Raw genomic sequence first — 21,260 nt, 5'->3', positions numbered from 1 at the left:
AAGGCGTCTTCCACCTCGTCGCCGTGTGGGGGTGATGCTTGGGGGGCGGCAGAGCCTTTCCCCCTCGAGAAGAAAACTGCGCCAACTTTTTTGCAAAGCACGGATTCCTCACTTCCCCAGCGTCCACTCCTTGTTTTTGGCTGTGCGCCTACAGAGCCGGGCAGCAGAGTAGATGCGGAAGTGTCTCGTCACACATTTCACGCTGGTTCTATTTCACGATGTACGGCCAATGCCCGTGGTGTACCGTGCTATGCCGGCCCATTCCGTGACTTTTGCGGGACTAAAAGCCGCATGATGGACGGCGAAATTTGACCGGTAGTGATCCCATCGGGGTGCCATCGCCGGGCAACGTGCGCCTTATCGGCAGCATGACGCCTCTGTTGCCATTCAATCGGCAGCAGCGGGACGTTGATGAATGGAAGTGTGCGTGCTGCCTTGGGCACACGGTGCGCCGTCCCTCGCCGGCATTCTCCTGCGCGGCGGAGGGAACCGCCTGCGGAAGCAAAGTCGCTGTGCAGAGTTGGCGTTCTTCCTGCTGCGTTTCGAGCTTTGCGGAGTGCGTGCATTGTGGCACCATTTTTGGCGTCGTGACATTCTCACCGTCGGGGTGCTTGTGCCGGGTGTGGCTGGCCAACACCTCGGCAATGCCCGGCTGCTTACCACGTTAAGGGCATTGAAGAAGTGCCGTAGTCTTTGTTGCCGGCTGCAGTTCTGTTTTGGAGCGTTCGTGTGCGCGTATGTAAGATACTGGACTCGTTTGTTTCGGACCTGAATCCACAGGACGTGCATTGGGACGGGATGGATGCAGCAGGATCGCCATATTCCCGGGACGCTTTCTTCTTGACCCGAAGCGGTCGTGCTTGTTGCAGTGTCGGTGACAAAGTCTGGGTCCGGCTTGTTGGTCGTACGACGCCGTGCGGAAACAGCATAAAAGTAGCTTCGGCCTGGGCTGTGCGGTCTGTGGCGGAGGTGCGATCGGCGTGCCGTCCCTCGCTCTCGTCCTCGCCCAAGTGGCGGGTGGTGGTTCCGGCGACATTCCTAGCCGTTCCGACTCACCGGGGAAGTTAAATTTCCGCAGCGCCTGGGAGCGCGTAATGCCATGGGCGTCAACCATGTGCGCCACGACACCAGTGCGGCATCCGCGCCGCACACCAACGACATTTGCCTGGGATAGCGGTTTGCAGTGGTCGTAGCAGCCATCCGCATTTGTGCGAAACCTAGCTGCGGAGGCGGGCCAGTGCGGCCTCTTCCCCACGAGTGAGAATGAAGTCCGTGCGCGTGGGTTCCCAGTCGCCTGCTGCGGTGGTGCGGTGAGCCACCGTCTTGAGCCGTCGGGTACAAATAGTACCTTCGGCCAATGCGACGATGCCGGTGCTCCATGTGTCTGTGAGCTGTGCGAGGTCGGACGCCGTCTTGGCTTATGCATCACATGCTTCGTTCCTGGACACGCCGCAGCGGCCGAAGAAGAACTGCGTCCGTGTGCACGCTCCTCGGCGCTGTGGGCCAGACAGAAAGGTACTTCCACAATGTGAGTCGCCAGGTGATCCAAAACCGTCGACGTGTGCTTGCGTGCTTCCACGGTTCGACGAGAAGGCGCATAGACGCACGCCGCCGTGGAAGAAGTCTCGATGAATATCGTACTCTCCATGCTAACGCCACATCCCTCTGTATCTGCTGTGGTGCATGAATTTCGCACAGCCAGAAGGAAATTAAAAAAAAAGAAGAATTCCTCGTGGAGGCATCCCCGTACCAGCGTGGCCAATCCGCGAGAATATCCCTTGCCTGTGGAATGCGATGTGACAAATAAATCAAAGGCCGCGCCGTGAATGGATGTGCAGGTTGCCGGAAGCAGCCGTCACACCTCCTGCACACACAAAACACGCGGGCCGTAGCGGGCAACGAATCCCAATGCCGCGTCATCCAAGGCTCCCACGTTCCACGTGCACACCTGAGGAATCCAGCCATGGCGGTGGTGCGCTAAAGGATAAGTGTGGAACGTGACTGCGATGACTCTGTCCGTCACTTCCACCGCTAAAGAGACATGGATCACCCCGTGCACTCGCCACACCATGGCAGGCCGGAATTACGACAATGCTTCGTGCCTCAATAAATAATCCCGCTCGAAGACGTTCCTGGAAGCCCGGAGACCTCCTACTACTCTGTCGCCGCTTTGCTTCTGGGAACTGCAACGCCTCCCGCATGGAAATCCACATTAAGGCAAAGCCGCAATTCATTAATTCCGCTAGGCGGTTCGCTGAATCCTTTTTCCATTGCACAAAATGAGCGTTCAGTTCCTCGCACGCAACTCCATGGAATTACAGTCCGGTACAACATGACATCAGAAGTAACAATGGCGACAACTCAATCCCCTTCCACACAGCCATCGTGGAACGGGAAAAACTCCTGGAAGCACCCGCTCAAAAAAGAAACAAATCGAAAGAAACAACGACCAACAACAGTATCGTTGCGGTTAACGATGGATGGCTGTGGGGCGCAGCACAACCGTGGCCCCTCAAGCACATCACACTTACTAATTCCGCGTGTTACACGTCAAATGGCGGCGTAATCGACCATACGGCTCGCACTGGATGAACGGTCCAGCGGGCTCTGTGCGTTTGAGTGGGTGTCACCAGCCATGGGCTGCAGCGGCGGTGCGGGTGGTCGGTACGACGACGCGCCGGTGGTGCCTGAGGCGTACGACGATGACGTCATTTCGTGGAGCTTCTGCGTTTCTTCGTCGCTCTCCTCGTCATTGCGCAGCAGCGCCTCCAGCCCTCCACGCCGCGGCTCACGCAGCTCCTGCCAGTGGTGGTCCTCCGCGTACCACACAGCGACGCTGTACACAGTGACCGCAAGCACCACAGTGGTCAGCAGCAGCACGATAGCCGCGTACGCCCTCGCACCGCCATCGCTCGGCGCAAGGTGGTTGGCCGCGCTCACCAGGCACAGCGTCGCAAGAAGCAGAAAGCCCGCAGTGTGCATCACCGTCAGGAAGGCCGAGCGCATCATGTTCGTGAAGGCAATCACGCCCGCACCCGCAAGCAGCACAGCCGCCATGCAGAAGTACTGGACGTGGCAGCCTCCCACGGGCGACTGTACAGCCGCAATCAGGCCCACCACACACAGCACCGACAGCTGGAACACGCACCAGTACACGTGGCTGCCCTTCATGTTCGTCAGCATGCCGCCGTACATCCGCCGCTGCGCTGCGGGGTGCCAATACCCGACGGGGTACAGCAGGCGCTCGGGCAGCGGCTTCCTCAAAAACTGCCAGTACCTCGTGAAGCTCGCGCCCACGTGGCGGGCAATAAAGTAGCACACGCCGGCAAAGAACGCCACACCGTACAGCACGCCAACGACACCAATCACGCGGTGCTGCACGCGGGCGTCGGACATCGCCAGTGCGAGCACGGAGCCAAAGAATATGCCGAGGTGCATCGCGTGTGCCACGACGTACGTCAGGCTCGGGAAGCGCATCGCCGCCCACGCACTCGCCGCGTCCACGCCGCGCCACCGCTGGAAGGCCGCCGTCACACCGCAGTGCACGCACCCGAACACAGCGGCAAGCAGCGCGTTGCCCACCACCATCCACAGTGAGTCAAGGCCAGCAAACACCGACAGGAAGTACGGCAGCGCAACGGTGCTCGCACGCTCCTGCGCCGAGGCACATGACATCCTCGCAAACACGCCGAGCGCCTGCATCTCCAGGATGGAGCCCAGCCCGCCGGTCACCACCACGGCAACAGCCGCCGCACCCGCAACAACGCCGGTGATCGCCGAGAGGGCGCTGGCAACAGCAGGCGGCGTGTTGGACGCGATGGTGAAAGACCCAAGCAGCACACCCTTGCAGCCGCCAAACACCGCCGCAGCGTCGCAGCGAATGACTATCGTCTCGTCGGCAGCAATGAAGTAACCGCGGTGCACGGGCACAGCCAGCTCCAGGACGGTGGACGGATTCGTCGCGTTGCGCACCCACGACGCGTTGCTCAGCATCGCTCCCCACGGACCGCCAAACCCGCGAGGCTGCGCCGTCGACACCGGCACGAAGCTCAGGTGCGTGCCGAGCTGCGGGTCGCGTGCCCACCGAAACGGCGGCGGCAGCGCCACCATCAGCCGCGTCGGGACGGCGCTCCCACCGCCGCGGATGTCATTCTGCGTCAGGATCCCACCAGCCGCCGTCGTCGTCACGGTAAGCGTCGGGCACGCCACGTCGCTCCACCACAGCGTGCTGCTCACCGACGCCGTCGGGGTCCGCGTGGGCGACAGCGCCACCGTCTCCGTCACCTGCAGTGTCTCCGTCGGCCCGTAATGCGTCGGACTGTATTGCGTCGTGCTCAGGCTCGGTGTTGGTGTCGCCGTCCACGTTGGTGTCAGCGTCGCCGTGTGGCTCAACAGCTGCATGCCAGGCGTGCGGTTGCACCCGTCCACGTGCGGCAGGTACACCGGCAGGCAGTCGCGCCCGTACCCGCCCTCAGCGCAGCGGCAGCCGCACGACCCCGACATCGCCCTCGTCGCAGCTGCAAAGCAGCGCACGTCGGCGTCGCACACGCCACACGCCACGGGGCGGAATTCCCCGATGATGCCGGCGGACCTGTAGTCCATCGGCTGCAGCGCCTGCCCGTTGAGCGTCAGGCACCCCACGACGAAATTTCGGCCGGCTCCCCCAAGAGCTACGGTGCCGTCCATCACGACGGGTCCACTGCCGGCGTTCCCGTGAAGCGTCAGCGTGCTCTGCACGAGGTCCGCACTGCGCGGGTACGACGGCAGCGACAGAAGCCTGCCGCTGATGCTGTTGCCGCGCGCCGACAGCCACGACCCGGACACGAACGACGCCGACCCCCGCAGCACCAGCAGCGCGCCATCGGTCAGCACACCGGCGTTGTCGTTCACTACGACGGCGGACGTGTTGGCCTCCACTCCGCTCTCGAACACCAACCCATGCGCGGCGTACACCTGGCTCCCCGACACGCGCAGCACAGCGCCCCCCGACGCAACCACGCGCGCACTCGCGTACAACGCAACGTCGCCACCGAACACAGCCGCGTCCAGCGCGACACCGCCACCGACAAGCTCCAGCACAGCGCCGTCCACCACCACCGTTCGCCCACCAGTCATCACAGTCACGAGGGCAACGCCGGACACAACCAGCACGGACCGCACAAACCGCAGGCCCGACAGCACCAGCACCGGTGCGTACGGCGAGGACTGCGAGCCGGGGAGATACACAAGCGGCGTCGGCCTCGCGGCAACCAGCAGGGAGTCCGTCATCGTCAGCACGGACCCCGCAGGAAACGTGCCGGTCAGCACAAGCGCACCGTTCAGCGCCTCCACGTCGCACACGGACAGCTCCACCGGCCCGCTCTCGTCGCTCCCCGCCGCCATCGCACCGCGCAGCGCTCCACCGCCCATCACGTACAGCACGGCGCCGTTCAGCAGCGACACGTTCTGCACAACGATCCGCACGCCGTCCCGCGCCATCCACGGCACGTAGAGCACCGGGCTCACGCCGTCCAGCACAACGTGGCGCAGCGTCACCTCGCTCACGCCGGCAGGCACAACGAACACCGACCGCACCATCACGCTCTCGCGGACAAACACACTCGACGCGGTGCCCACAGCGGGCGGTAGTGCGAGAGCTCCCACAGGCACGCACGCCTCGCCGTACCCGCCGCTGCCGCACAAGCACACGCACACACCGTTCGTCATGCTCGCAGACGCCGTCCCGGGCGCGTAGCAGTGCGTGTCCCTGTCGCAGTCGTCGCACCCAGCAACGTCGATGCGCCCAGCGTCGCCAAAACCAGCCGCTGCGTACTCCTCCGCCGTCGACAGGACACGTCCACCCGCGTCGTTGCACGCCACCCTCAAATGCGCCCCAGCCGCAAGCGACAGGCTCACCGACAGCATCCGCGGCAGCAGCGCTTGGTTGCGAACAAAGCTCAGCGTGCTCCCAGCAGCGGTCACGGCGCCAGCAGCGTGGAGCATCTCCCTCGAGACGCCGTCGTGCACGTTGTCCTTCGCCAGCAGCATCGACCCGTCGGCCAGGCTCACCGTCGAATAAAACGCCACCGCGTAGTCCTCCGTCGACACAAATTCGCTCCGCACAAGCGCCACAGCAGAGCCCGACACGCTCACAGCCCCACGCACAGACACCGCGTGCTTGCACAGCAGGAAGTCGCTGTCAACAAACGCCACCACGGAGCCACCACTGGCCGCAACACCGCCCTCCACCGACACGCACAGCCCCAGCGCCGTCTGCACCGACAGCCCGTCCACGTACAGCGCGCCGCGCGACGAAAGCGCCACGCCGCCAACAAACAACACGCCCAACAGCGTCGACGAACACCGCCGCCACATGCGTGCGCGCAATGGTCAGCACGCTCCCCGTCAGATTCACGTTGTGCAACACGAGGCACGCGGAGACGTCGCCAAGGCCGTAGTCGCTGCGGTACGCAACACGCGCCTCCGCAACCAGCACCGAGTCCACCACAGTGAGGCGCGAGCCCGGCGGGTAGCGGTTGGCCACCAGCACGCCGCCGCCGGAGCGCGACTCAAGCCCGCTGATCAACACATCAACGCGCTCGCCAGCAGGCGGGTCGGACCGCCACCCAACAACGTACAGGCTCGCTCCGTCCACAAACGTGCAGTTCGCCAGCGTCACGTTGCGCACGCTCCCCGACATCGACGCCACGTCCACCACGACGTCCGCCGCAAAGGTCACACCAACGTAGCACACCACCGAAGTCCCGAAACCGGCGTTCACCTCCACATCCACACGCATTTCGCGCACGCACAGGTCGGCGCCGTCGGTGCTCGGCGGCTCGGGGATAGCGACGGGCAGGCACGCATCGCCGTGGCCGCCCTCAGCGCACCTGCAGGCGCAGCCATCACTCGAGACCGTCGTCGTGTACGCGGGGAAGCACGACGTCGCGAGGGCGCATGGATCGCTGCAGGTCAGAATGGTGGCATTGTACACGGACGGGATAATGTATCTCACCCGCTCCTCGCCGTTCACAGTGTTGCACGCAGCCACAATCGCTCCGTTCGTGAGATCGCTCGACCCCGTGGATATCCGCAGCGCTGTCGACGTGACTGTGCTACACATGAATTGGTTGCCAGACACAGTCACCGTGGAGTCGCGGAGATTCACCGTGGGGTTAAAAACAGCAAACGCATCCAATGGTGATACGCGACACAGGTTGCTGCTTAACTGCAGCCAGGAGTTGTAGTAGATTCGGCAACAGGATCTAGAGAACAACACAGCCAAGCTTCCCTGCATCTCGTTGCCCTGAAACACAACCGCTGAATGGGACTCCACAACTAAGGCCCAGAAAAAAAAAATGAAATGGCGCACCGGCCTCGTCACAAAGTTGCCTCGAATCACCACGGCAGAGTTGTTCAGTACACTCAGTGACGAAGAATGCATAGACCCCTCAAGATATATAAGCGTACCGTTAACGCCAGTCATATGAAACTTGTTGTCCATCACAGCAAACACGGAGTGCCACAACACACTCAGCGCAGATCCAACGACGTGAATGGCGCTTGACGATGCCCTCACGGTCTGAAACACATTGCCACTGAGCACCACCGCGGAGTCGTTGCTGATCACCAGTCCATTCATCGCAACACACGACGGGCTGTCAATTTCCAATCCCGAGCGAGGGATCAGCCTAGTGACAGTGAAGCGGTTCCCGCTGATCGTGATGTTCGTGTGCGGTGGAAACACACCCTCCGGGCTGAGCAGCGCCTCACTAAATGTGTTGCCGGTGACGACGATGTTCAGCGACCCCACAGCGGCGTACGCGTTGCCCAACAGCAACAGAACGGCGCCGTCCCTCCACGTGCATCCATCGAACCTGACGTTCGCCACGTCGCCTGTCATCGCCCCTATCAGCACCGTCAGGCTCATGCCGCCCCCGCTGAACGTCACGTTGCGGTAGCACAGCCACGACAGCCCGCCGCCCACTGCCTGCGCAACCTCGGGGTACACCATGTCGCTGATGCACTCACCAACCGGCGGTGGCGGTGGTGGCGTGGGCAGTGGCGGCGGGCCAGCAGGCACAGGCGCTGGGACGCACACATCGCCGTGCCCTCCAGCAGCGCACTGGCACTTGCAGTCAATGACCGCCGTCGTCAGCGGTGCAAAGCAGTCGCCGTCCTTCGTGCACTGCCCGCACGCAGCAAACGTCGTCACGTTGGTGATGCCGCTCAGCTCCAGCTCTGCCGCCGTCGTCAACACACGTCCCGCGACCGTCAGGCACCCAGCAACGAACCGGTAGCCGGCGTCAGCCCGCTTCAGCAAGGATACCGACAACCCCGTCGAGCCCATCTTGCAGCCCGTCAGCGTCACCACACTGCTGCCGTCAATGATCAAAAAGGTGGATTCAGTTGCGTAAAAAATCGCACCCAAACCCACGTCGTTGTCGCGCCAGTCCATCCAGCTTGACTGCTCAACGGTCCACGAGTTTAGTGAATAGATGGCATAGGACACGGAACCGCTGTTCCCCCCCACGCGCAACACGCTGTGATCCGACACGCTGAATCGGGAGTACTGATACAATAGGCTCGTTCCGGAGGCCATTGTATTGTTGAGCAAAGCAAAAACAGAGTGATCGCGGACACTGAGGAGATCCAAGTAAAAAAAGTGTGTGTACCCATCAAAGCTGCAGTACCGCGTGTACAGCGAGCTGCCACCCACCAGCGACAGCTTCCCAGTCGAGTACAAACCAAACGCATCACGCTTCGTTGCATGCGCCCTGACGTTGCTCACCAGCAGCGAGGACGCAGTCAACACAACGTTTAGCAGCAACAATACGCCAAACTTGTTGCTGATATTATCCGCCAACTTCACCTCAAAGGTCTGCACCGCGTCAACGTCCGTGACGGCGATGTCGCAGTGCTGCGGAAGGGCAAGTGCAAAAGCAACAACGGAGGACCGCATCACCGTCTGGCTCACGCGGATCAGGACGCCGGCTGACTCGGCCGCCTCAGCGCCACCAACAAACCACAGCGCGGCACCCTCACGGAATGTGCACCCAGTGAGCGTGATGTTGATGGGGAGATGCAGCGGCATACTGTTAAAGAAGAAAGTCAGCGCAGCATCCACGCCGCTGAATGTCACACCCACGTAGCAGTGGTGCGTCTTCCACATTTTCAGCGTAATTTTCGTCATCGTCTGGTTCACCACGCAGCTCGTGTCGCCGTCCACGGCTCTCTCCGCCACGGGCGGCACAACCGCGTCGGGCACCTCGAAGGGAAGACACGACGCGCCGTGCCATCCGTCCTTGCAGCTGCACGAGCACGAGCCGCGGTCCACCGACTCCGTCCCGGGCATGTAGCACGCCGCGTCGTCGTTGCACGTCCCACACCCAAACACCACCACGCCCTCCGGAAACACGTCGTCGTACGACGCCTCCTCACCGCCCTGCAGGTTGCACCCAACCACAAACTTCGCGGGGGAAGCCACAATAGTGTCTGACGAGGCCAGATCAGCAAAAGAATAACTATCGTCCACCTGGCGGTTGTGTGCAAGCACCACGGTGGCGCTGTCTGACAGCTGAATTTTGTGCTGGGCATGTGCTATACTTAATACTAAGGCTGCGCTCACCTTGTTGCCCTCCACACGCCACTGCGCACCTCCTTCGAGAGTCAAATAGCCGTCAAAATGCACCAATGCGGAATCCGAAAACTCCGCGCTGCCAACAAAGTTGCAGTCCGCCACTCGCAGCAGCCCCGCAGAGCTCACAACGGTATCCTCAAATAAATAAACTCCCTTGAACGCGCTCATCGTGTTATCCTCCACGTCAATGTAGCCGCCATTCTTCATAACGGCGTAAATGCAAATGGACGACTCCACACCGTCCTCCTCCTCCGTTGTGCTCAGCGTATTTCCCTTCAAAATGACCCCGCCACCATCAACAATACCAGAGGAAAAATAGACTGCGTAACTATTCCCCTCAACTTTGTTGTCAAGCAGCAGCAGCGTCGCGTTCGCACCAAAAACAAAATCCAAAAAGGCAACGGCGTAGCTCGACGTCGTCACAAGTGTACTGCCCACCACCAGTATCTGGGAGCTCACGCCAAAATCACCCTCAAACTCAAATGCACCAGAATCCAACATCGAGGATGTCACGTTCATGTGCACGCGCGCACCACTCCCCCTGATCAACAGGCCCACGAGAACGCACTGCAGCAGTGTGATGTTCAGTGTCTGTTCCGGTGCGTCAAAATGTGACAGTTCAAGCACGACCGCGGCGGTGAAGGTCACGTTGACGAAGCACAGACCACGCACACCGGGATCAGGAACGTCCAAAGAGCTGATGATGCCACCGTGCACGCAGCGGGCCTCCGTGTCCCTCGCATCGAGGAGCGGGAGCGGTCCAAGGCCGTCCGGAACAGCAGCTGGCAGACACGTGTCACCGTAGCCGCCAGCAGCGCACACACACTCACAGCCGCTGATGCTGCTCGTCCTCGCTGCGAAGCACACGGCGTCCACCGTGCACGCACCACAGTCCAGCACCGTCACGGGTGCTCCAATATTGAGGTCGTCTTGGTAATTCGTCACAGGAGAGCCCCTTGCCTCGTTGCACACGCCGTATATGGTCGGGCGCGAGTCGGATGGTGGTGACCAGTTGCTTGTCATATTTGCTATGGTCGACGAGTACGAGCCGTACGTGAAGTTGTTGTCAAGTATCGACCACACACTCCGATCGCGGAACGCCACGCCGTTCTCTTTGGCCACGTACACAACGTAGGCGGTGCGGAACTCGTTGTCGCGGTGCACCAGCCAGCTGCCGTCAGTCACAGTCAGCGTGTTTGTGATGAGCATGGCAAAGCCGAGACGAAAGGTGCTGGACACAACCTGCAGCACGCTGCCGCCAGCCACAACAACATCCTTGAACACACACGCGCCGTTGTAGTATTCGGTGCTCGGTGCACTCCACGAGCTGTTCTGTATGGAGAACACGGAGCCGCCGCTGACACGCAGGTCCGATGCAAGAGCGTACATCACATGCGCCCGCGAACTCACTGCGCAGTTGTCCATGTAGAAGACGCTGGACAGGTACGCACCAAGGCCGCGCTCCACGAGGATCGCAGCGCACGACTCCCCGCCACACACCAGTGACGACCGCGTCATGACAAACCGCGTCGACAGCAGCCGGACGCCGTCCAGGACAAGCGCGGGGCCGTACCGGGATTTCTCGTGTCCACGGGTCGTCGGCACGTACTGCGACCCGCCAACCGTCGCGCGCAGCGTTGAGTTCGCCAGCAGCACACTCGAGTTCGGCGGCATCGCGCCATGCAGCACAATCGTGCCCTCCAGCGACGTCACGTTCGTCATGTTGACGAGGGCGTGCGGCACCAGACGCGCCGTGCTCTCGCTGAGGCCGCCAATCCGCAGCTGCGCGCCGCCCGCAAGCACGCAGTGGCGCAGCGTCACGTTCAGCGCGTCAGCGAACACATCCATCGAGCGCAGGTCCACCGCCACAGTGATCGGTCCACTGAACACCACCGAGTCGAAGCACGCCGTCGCACGCCCGCCGCCAACCGTCACCGATTTCGTCAGCTTCACGCCACTCACGCAGCCCTCCGCAGTATCGCCACCGGCCCTCGCAGGCGGCACGTCGAACGGCAGGCACGCGTCGCCCACACCGCCGGCACGGCAGCCGCACACGCAGTCGGAGAACGACGCAGTCAGCGCATCAAAGCACGCCAGCGCAGCCGCACAGCCGTCGCACGGCACCACGCTCACGGAGATCAGGCCGGCCATGCGGTAGTCGCCGCTGCTCTGCAGCACCCGGCCGCCGGCACGGTTGCACTGCACCGACACGACGCCGCTCGTGATCGTCAGCCCGGAGACAAGCGTAACGCCGGCGGCAGTGCAACGCGCAATCGACACGGCACCGCCGCTCAGCGTCACCCCCGACAGCGATGCCACCGACGACGCCTCGCCCACCGCCCATACGTCGTACAGCTCCAGCCACCCACCGGCACCGACCGTCCCACCGTCGCAGCGCACCAGCGACGACGCAACAGACCCCTCGACGCCCACGAAGCGCAGCACCGAATCAAACACCGCGAGGCGCTCGCCAAGCACAATGCCGCCGCCGCTGCTCACAACCGACACGTTCGTCACGGAGAGCACCGAGTGGCTCCGCAAACTGAGAATCGACGAGGACGCCACATGCATCGCGGAAGCGGTCGGACCGCCCGACGCCTCCAGCAACACGCCGTCAAGCACCACCGCGCTCGACAGCAGTTCCACACCGCCGCCAACGTACACCGCCGACCCGCCCGCCTGCAACGACCTCAGCACAGTGTTGCTCACACGCAGCTGCGTCTGCAACAGCGACGTCGCATGCAGCACAAGCGGCGACGCCACCGCGTCCGTCAGCCCACTCAGCTGGGAGTAGCGCATCGGCCCCGGCGTCACAATCGTCGAGTCACGGACCGTCACGTTCGTGTGTGCTGGCAGGTTGTGCACAAACACAAGCGAGCAGTAGTCGCCGGACAGCCCGCTCACGCTCGCCTCCAGGCTCCGGTCACTCGCCGGCTCGCCGCTGTGGCCCCGCACGTAGATCTGCGCACCACCGTCGCACACGCAGTTCCTCAGTTCGATGCGCAGCACGCCGGGGAGCATTGCCGCCACGTCGAACACCACAGCCACGCCGTTCGTCATGTACACGCCGTCCATCAGCACCGTGTCCACGGCGCGGCCAACCGTGATGGCTCTGTCCACCGTACCGCCCCGCAGTCGCAACACCACCGCATGCACTGCGGGCATACACGCAGCAGCTGCTGCCAGCACCAACGCCACAAGCAGCGCCACACGCACAGCTGGAATGGCCATGCGTAACACGCGGTGCCGGCTGCACGGACACGCGCCCACCGCAGACCGCATCCACCGACCCAGACAAGTACCAACAGGGCTGTCGTGGTGTTTCGCACTCGCCCCGTCCACCATAACTCCTGTCTATCAAATCCTTTCCTACAGATGGCGTATCCAGCGACACAATTCCGATAGGTCGATATCCCAATACTACAAATTCTACTGCTGCAATTAATCCCTAACACCTTGAAACGATAGTTGTGCTGGTAAAGCAAAAGTATCTCTAACTGCACGGTCAAAAAGGAATAAAAACGGCGACAACATTAGTCAAACACAGTGGCACGCAAAATCATCCGGCCATACACAATCCCCGTCACAGTACAACCGCCGACACAAAGCAGCGCAGACGCAATCAAGTCAGTGACACCATCACCCTCCCACCACCCACACAACCCCACAAAGCCACCGTGCCGAGTGGCGGAATCCCGGCAAAAAGCCAAATGACCACTGGCACCGCTCCTGTTACCGAATGGCTCCATCACATGGCGATCCCTATGCGTAGACGTCATACAGGAGCCGAGGCAGGCCACGTGGCAGCGTTACGACCGCCAGTCATCAAGCGCGTACAAAAGGTTGGTGTTGGTGTTGGTGTTGGTGCGTGAGTGGAGTGGAGAGCTCGCCGGTCGCCAGCAGTCAATGCGTCGTTTCTCGTTCACACAAGTCGGCATTGCGCAGCAATCAGCGGCACCATAAGCGCACGGCATTGCACAAAGAAGGGAACAAAGAAGTGCGGCGGCAGCACTTGGTCACGGGGAAAAGGGTCCACACCAATTGCACATTCCGATTGGCCCACAGACATCCGGATGGTAGTCGTGCAGATGCCGCGCGGCGGGTGTGACTGCAGTGGACGGAGGGGACGAAGGGAGGGGTAGGAGACGCAGTGCGGCCCTCATCCATCTCTGTTAACTGTGACACCGGTGACGTCATCCCGTCAGATCGCCTGCAGCAAAGACCGTCGTCGTCAGCGGCGGTCAGCACCTTCCCTCTCCCACTGGGCGCAACTCCACCGACGCAGCCGCTCGCCCACTCCCCCACCAACACAGCGAGGGAGCAACGGCAAAAGATGCCACACGCACGGCAAGCGCGCTGCCGCACAGCCTCACAGCTGCCAAAAAAAAAAAGAAGACTCTCTTAGATTTCGTAGTATCCACGTATTCCCGCACCGTTTGGGTGGTCTTGTCAAACAGGAATGCTCAATTACAAATAAAGCACGCAACCGCAGGGAGTCGCTCCGCATCGTGGTGCAGCAGCTGATAGAGGAGGTACGAGCCGGCAGCCATCGACTTCCCGATACCGGGCGTCCCAATCAACACACGCCTCTTGGGCTTAAAGTCGGTCCCACCGCGAGTGCTGAACAATTCGGTGAGATCGCCAAGGACGATCTGCCACACTCGCTCCACCTCACAGTTCACATGGCAGTCACGAGTGGATCCATCCTCCTTCCACGAGTACGGCCATCCCTTGTCCGAGGTGAGCACCATCAACCTGGGACGCGGTGCACCGGATTGTCGCACACCGTCATCCTTTTCGAGAGTCATGCAAACTGCCCTGTAGGTCCATGACTGCGGTGGTTCCCCCTCCTTCACTTCCATTCCCGTCCACTCGCCGTCAGGAACTTCATTGGCATGATGCCACCTCGCATTTTACACAGACTCTTACAATCCCTGCAGCATTTATCCTTCCACCCGACTGTAAATAGCCCACATTAATCGCCGCACCTCATTCGCCCTTCTGCGAGTCGCAGCGGGTTGATCCGTGTCGCTGTGGGTCTCCGGCCTCGCTCCCCTCCGACCATCTCCCCGCGGCACAGTGGACGCAGGGCCTTCCTCATGATCGCCATGCACTCTCTTGCGCTTTCCACGCATTGTTTCCCCTTGTCCCCGCAGTTGGCTCGTGTTAAAGCCGAACACTGACCACCAATCAAAGGAGGAAAATGAGAGAGATGGGAACAATAGGCACAGTCCCGACGGGCAGCCAAAAAAATAGAGTCATTCACACAGTGTGACGACACAGCGTGCGACGCACACCACATGCACAGGCACCACCGCAACGACGGCGAGTGAATGTCATCCACCCAGCACAGTGTTTGAGAGAGCCAACAACAACAGCGTGGTGCGCACGGAGGGTTCTTCCACGCATTCCGCTCGCCACTGTCCCGCACCCGTGTGGCACCGCCGTCACCGCACACACTTTGCAAGATGAAATGCGCGCATAAACCTGACAAACATACAAAAGTGGAGGAGTATTCGGTGCAGCAACAGCCACACGCAAGAAACACAAATCGTAAACGCCACAACAGCGATGCATCACGGTAATTCCACACACAACAAAAAAGAGTGTAACTTGCATGCTTTATGGAAAATATCTGCGGTGTGCATGGCAAAAGTGTGCCGTGACGCTGCCTTTCATATTGCATTCGCCATTCACATATCACTTGGAAGCACGCAGCCACCACTCCTCCGTTCCGCTCCCCGTGCTGCTCGTGTCGCTCCACTGGAGGAAGTTGTCACCGCACATCCCCCTCACCGTGCATTGCGGAATACAAAACTACCACACCGCATGGGTGCGGTGCCACCCCGCCAATAAATTCCAGGAAACTCCCCACTGCCTCGTGTGGCACGGACGGCAGTCTCATTATGCCTGCAGAAGGCCTTTTTTTCCAAACAAAAAAACGCATCCGGAAACAGAGGAAAGAGAAGAGGGGTGTGGAACACCCACAAGAAATGATGGATAGCCCACTTAAAAGCGGCAGCAAAGAAAAGGAAAGAAGCAGCAGCAGTAGTACTGGTGGTGACCATCATTTCCTTTTTTCTTCCCTTCACTCGCTAATGACCCAAACACGTGGGGTTCAAAAGTCCTTTTCACACAAAATTGTGCGGCAGTTAGCCTCTCTCCAACCAGCCGCCTCAATACATCCAAAAGAGCACACAAGAAAACCACAAATAGCCATGGGGAAAAGAGAGAAAAACAATAAAAGATCCCACGGCATTAGTACGGAGGCGGAGCGACACGCTTTTCGCGCAAGTAGTCGTAAAGTCGGCCAGAGCAAAAGAGATCCGGGCCCGAGCAAACTCGGACGCCACAGGCGGTTATTGTGCTCCTTTGAGACTTTTCCGCCAGCTCCTGTTCCACCCGAAGGAAGAGGGCTGGCGGGATGTGATCCTCGCCGCAAAGAGCTGCTGCATCGGGGGCCAACAAAACAAATCCTCGCATATTGCGGGTGTCAAGTGGCCACACCACCGCATTTCCACGTCATTATCGCTTGGCTGCGCACGTGCGTCTCTTCACGTACCCCGTCGTTCCTCAAGAAGCCTTTCCGCAGGAGTCCTCAAATGCAGTAGACGCTTGAGAGCAACAAGCCAAGCCTCGCAGTCGCTGTCAGTCTCACAAACCACCTCCAATGATTTCCCACCGCGAAGTAAAAGTGCGAATGCGCGGTGGTTGTTTGTTCCAAGGCTGGATGGAGTGATGTTTTGCGTGGCATCATGGCGGTACGTCCCATTGCCAAAAACTGTCTCCTGGCGTGTTGTTGCCAGCTGTGCCTCGCCGCTGTAGTTCACAAATGAGGTTGTGGACAGGCCGATGAGAACTTTTTCGATGTCACGTAACCACATGGTGACTGGAGGCCGTTTGCGATTTAACGGGAATCCCTGACGGTCCAGATCACAGGAATGAATACGTTTGCAGTCCTCCAAGAGAAAACATGGGCGTCCGCGAGCATTGCCCTTGCTCGGTATCTTTGTCACGCAGACCCCGTTGCGTAATTAATTCAGCACCTGATCCACAACAGGACTGAGGTGGCGTTCCGTTGCCTCGGCGTCATGCAGTTTTCCATTTTTCTTTGCCACGTAGTCATCAAGCATACGCTGTCGATACACCTCGAGCCCTCGTCCCAGCCTCTCCTTGCGGGCCCGTTCCTCTTCAGCGCTGGCCAAGTATGTCTGTTCCTCTTGCGTGAAGACCTCGTCAAACTGGCGTCGAATGATGTCCGTTTCCTCCGGGTTCACAGGAATGTCTTCAAGGGAAATGAGCCTCGGCAAACACTCCTCGATCATTTTGACGTCGGCAGCAAGAGCCCTCTCGGCGGCGTCCTCCTTGGCTGTCGCCTGCTCGCAGTTCTTCTTCCGCTCCTCGGCCAAGGGACGCACCGTTTCCGGGAATTTTGCATTCATTTCTCTAATCTGATGAATCCACTGCCTCCGCTGGCGGCGGCGCTCCTCCAGGACGGTCTTTCGCATCGCCTGAAAGGAATGCCGCTCCCGCATGATGGCCTCTCGCCCCCTCGCCCTGTCAAGTTGAACCATCTCGAGCTGCTGCTCCCTCGTCCAATGGCGCTCTGCCGTAGGCCGAGTCCTTGCTCCGGCTGCTGCATCGCCTGCCGCAACCTCTCCGAGGCACTCTCCTCGTCCTGTTTCTTCTTTCGGATCTTCTCCAGCTTATGCTCGTACTCCCAATTGCGGCTTTCGCGGTCGGCCTGCAGAGCAGTGCTCTCCCGCTTTTTCGCCTCCAGAGTCCTCTCAAGTTCGTCCAACGTGGTCCCACCTCTCCGCTCAAGCTCTTTGATCATCTTCTCCGCCTCATGCTTGGTGCGCTCGCGAAACACACTCAGCTGCCGTTCCCGCGCCTCCTCACGGTTGCTCTCAATGGCGTTGATGCGCTTCATCCCTTCCTCCTTTATGTCTGAAATGGCCTGTTGGATTCATAGCCACAATGCCTGTGGTCGTACGCGGTCCGGGCAATCATGAGCTCATCCCGCAACTCCATGATGTCCTGATCAGGACGCCACTTGTCAACGGCAAGATCCCTTGTGGCGGATCCAATTCCGGTCGAGCCAAGAATATTGCCAACACGAAGAGTCATGGAGAAATAATGGAACGATTCCTCCGCCCACACGGCATCCGAAAAGGCTTGAGTCAACAAAACCGTCTCGGTAGAACCATTGAAACTATTGTTGCGGTTGCCTTTTTCCGTATTGTACGCCCGGCGCAACAACTGACTGAGTTCTGAATTTCCAAAGGGAATGCACAGACGACGGCGGCAAATGCTGGAGACAATTCCTGCTGCCGACACCAGTGCTCGTTGGGCCCCTTCGTGGTGTAGCTGCGCGGCGGCATCAATGCCACACAAAGCGGGCCGTCCGGCATCTCCCAAGGCGACAAATGTCAGGGAGTTTGCATCCATATAATCTGCAAACTCCGCCTCACCATCATCGCGGTAAAGCGGAGGAACGACGTTGTCGGGCAAATACGAAGGCATTGCCTCCAGCTCAGGCGCTGGCTGCTTTTCACACAGCACGGGGAAAAAGCATTTCTCATAGTTTTTGAAGATAGTTTCCATCGCCGCTCGAACGTCGCCGGCCGATGAGACACGAATTCGTGCCGCCATTCGCACACGAGGTCCCTCCTTCACGGAGCCCACAATAACTCCGGGCTCGTTGTCGGCGTCAAGAAGGTCTGCGCGATGCTGTGTTGGCCCAATGACATAGCACGAGAGGGCAAAAATGCCCTTTTTGGCGCCCAGCCGAATAAATTCGGTGATGACTCAAGCAGCATATCCTTCTCCAGCTGCAGAGCCGTACATGAGCTGTCGCTTTGGTGACGAACGCACGCCGTAGCTGAAGGCCACCATGTTCTTGCGTTCATGAGGAAAGTTGGGGGCGGCAGTGGCACACAATTTTCGGAAGAGTGTACTTGCGGCCGGCACGTCCAACGCCACATCGACGTCAAATAAGGCCTCAGCAACCGCAAATCCGGCATCCCTCAGGGGCTGGGGGGAATTCAACCGCACCGTGTTGCCGTCCACCCGCATTGTCGCGGGAAGCTGCGAGGACGGCGTCGTGGTTTGGTGGGAGAAGAAACGGCTTTCGCCTCCATTGGGAGAATATCACATTGAATGCTGCACTGTGTGTTTGTTGCATCACACACAGGAAGGTCAAAGACAAAAAGAAAGAAAGAAAAGAAGAGAGAGAGAGACCGAGAGGGAAACAACACTGAATAATCTTCTGGGCCGCTGGCCGGATTCTGAAATTACCCAAAAAGGAAAAAGGAAAAAAAGCGGCAAATGGAGAGGCAATGAGTTCGCCGCAATGTTTCCCCCAAAATATATGCACATTCCGTCAATCACTGCCGTGGACTGCTGCGCACAGTTACAAATAAAAACACTTATCCCCCGCGAAGCGGCAGGCCTTTGGGCTCCTCCACCCACAAAAAAACGCTGCAAGGTGGGAATCACAAAGTGGGTGGGTGGGACGGAAAAAATAAAAATAAAAAGTAATAATTTCGTCTGGCAGCTGTCGGCTCCCTGACTCCCTCAGTCGCAGTCTCCCAAAAGACAGTGCGATAGAAGAGGAAAAAGTTGTGGAGAGATACCTTCGTTTGCGCGAGATATGAATTTATTTGGGCAGCCAGCCGCCCTCTCAGGCATTCTTCTCACAAAATCCCATGAAAATAAAAAGGAAAATTATGCGGCCCCTGTAGTGCGCAACAGCCTCCAGTGACGATGCGCCTCTGGTGGAAAAAATAAAATAAAATGAAAAAAGTGTGTGGTGAGTGTGGCACTGCCGATCACAACGGTTCTCTGAAAGGAAAGGCACTCACTGTCTAGACCCCGTAGGCACACACACACATAAAAATCGCTAAAATACTCCCAATATATTTCACCAGAACGAAATGCACTCTGTTCCCCAGTTATTTCCCCAACTTTCTTCCCTATCCCTTTCCCCCAAGATTGTTGTATTCTCATTTCTCGGATTTTATTTACAAAATCACGTGTCAACACAAACTGGTATTGGTGTACCTTTCCGTCCCAGAACGCCAAAATTTCTTTTTCACCGTCGCTCAAATTTTTGGGATTGACGCAATCACATCTCTGCCATTTCGTTATCATTTTGCTGGCTGCGTGCTGTACATAAATCGTCTCCCACGACATGTCTCGGGATAATTTCTTCCAGCCCTTAAAATATTCCGCCAGGCGTTTATAGAACTGCCACACAGTGCTGGTTATCGTGTGATGCGCACCCGCCGTATTCATCTGCAGCCCAACCAGCGTCCTCCGCGGCGAATCAACAAAGAAAAAGCCGTCCACCAGCGGAAAGTTTTCAACCTTCGGTAGGTACAGCACCCCGTACTCCATCGGAGTCCTCGTGACACCGCCCTGCAGTTCCGTTAATCCAACGGTGCGAGTGGGGTGCCCTTGATGGTTTACCTTCAGCACCGAATCCTGTGCTTCATTACGTTTTGATGACCTCAGCTCATTGAGTTCCTTTACTAATGCACTGACAAGCTCCCCATACATGAATATGCGCAAACCTAATTGTTCCAGAGCTCGGGAAGCAAGAGCACCACGCGATCACAATAACAGCAACAAAAGATCCTTCGCATCCATTTCCTTTTCCAAACGGTCCGCAGTTCAAAACCCGATATCAGCACATATCGGTGCGTTGAGAAGTACCTCAGCACCTTCAACTATTCTTCCTCGGACGACCTTCACAAGTTTGTGAGACGGATCCTCAGAGTCCCACAGCCTCACTCCTCCATGTGTAAAGTGCTTTTCACCGTCCCGGGACTTGATCCCTTCCAAGGCATCCTCAACGGCAGCAGAGTGCGCAATGAACTCATTCGCATCAAAGATGTAACGTGGAATCGGCCCCACATTCTCCATGTGTTTTTTGACCATCCCCCAGTATCCCGCTTGCTTATCGGGTTCCAGACCTCGCTTCATCCACGCACACATCGCCTTCACATCCATCTCGTCGGGGCAATTCATGATGATTCGACTGGCTTTTAGTTGCGTCGCCCACTTATCATAGTTGTCCAGGTTTGGCGATGACACAACAATCATGCCCCATCCGGTGGAGGGCGCAAAGCCTGTGTCGGGCGGTGTTCCTTTCCTTGCCACATCGTAAATAATATACCCTTTCATCCCACGCTGCCACAAACCATCCAAAACACTCTCGGATATAATCTCATCCATGTATCTTGTCACGGTTTTGGTGGTTCTGTCAAATACGTACGCATCCTCCCCAAAACAGTGGACGACCACTTGGAGTTTCTCCACATCGTAGTGCAGCAGCTGGTAGAGGAGGTACGAGCTGGCAGCCATCGACTTCCCGATCCCGGGCGTCCCAACCAACACACGAAGCAAAGGTGAAGGATTGAGAGTCAAATCAAAATTGCTGAACCCTTGGTTAGATCATTCCTGATGATCTGCCACACTCGCTCCACCTCAGAGTTAACACACAAGTCATTGCCAGCCCTATGCGGCGCATTCCACGAGTACGGCCAACCCTTTTCCGAGGTGAGCACCATCAGCCTGGGAGGCACTTCACCGGAATGCTGCACACCGTCATCCTTTTCGAGGGTTCGGCCAACTT

The 21,260-nt window shown here is 58.9% G+C and overlaps 1 protein-coding gene and 3 pseudogenes across 1 annotated transcript, besides 5 other annotated features; all 4 read right to left on the bottom strand.

Moving 5' to 3' along the window:
• Positions 1-21,260: part of a sequence feature (areas not merged during assembly with more than two copies in the genome that could not be assigned to a particular haplotype) that runs on past the window's edge.
• Positions 2,558-12,964, bottom strand: Tc00.1047053506537.60 (annotated as a pseudogene).
• Positions 8,015-8,050: a microsatellite.
• On the bottom strand, positions 14,083-14,481 carry Tc00.1047053506537.50 (retrotransposon hot spot (RHS) protein, putative; the record flags this gene model as incomplete). The annotated part of the gene is made up of 1 exon (XM_814639.1): positions 14,083-14,481. The coding sequence occupies one exon, from the start codon at positions 14,479-14,481 to the stop codon at positions 14,083-14,085; it is 399 nt and encodes a 132-aa protein (XP_819732.1).
• Positions 15,877-18,762, bottom strand: Tc00.1047053506537.30 (annotated as a pseudogene).
• Positions 18,823-18,859: a sequence feature (CT-rich).
• Positions 18,882-19,328: a mobile genetic element.
• Positions 19,141-19,168: a sequence feature (AT_rich).
• Tc00.1047053506537.10 lies at positions 19,481-21,260 on the bottom strand (annotated as a pseudogene; the record flags this gene model as incomplete).

This window comes from Trypanosoma cruzi, genomic scaffold (genome assembly GCF_000209065.1).
Source record: "Trypanosoma cruzi strain CL Brener 1047053516603 genomic scaffold, whole genome shotgun sequence".
Classification (NCBI taxonomy): domain Eukaryota; phylum Euglenozoa; class Kinetoplastea; order Trypanosomatida; family Trypanosomatidae; genus Trypanosoma; species Trypanosoma cruzi.
This window is presented reverse-complemented; position numbering and strand designations above follow the sequence as displayed.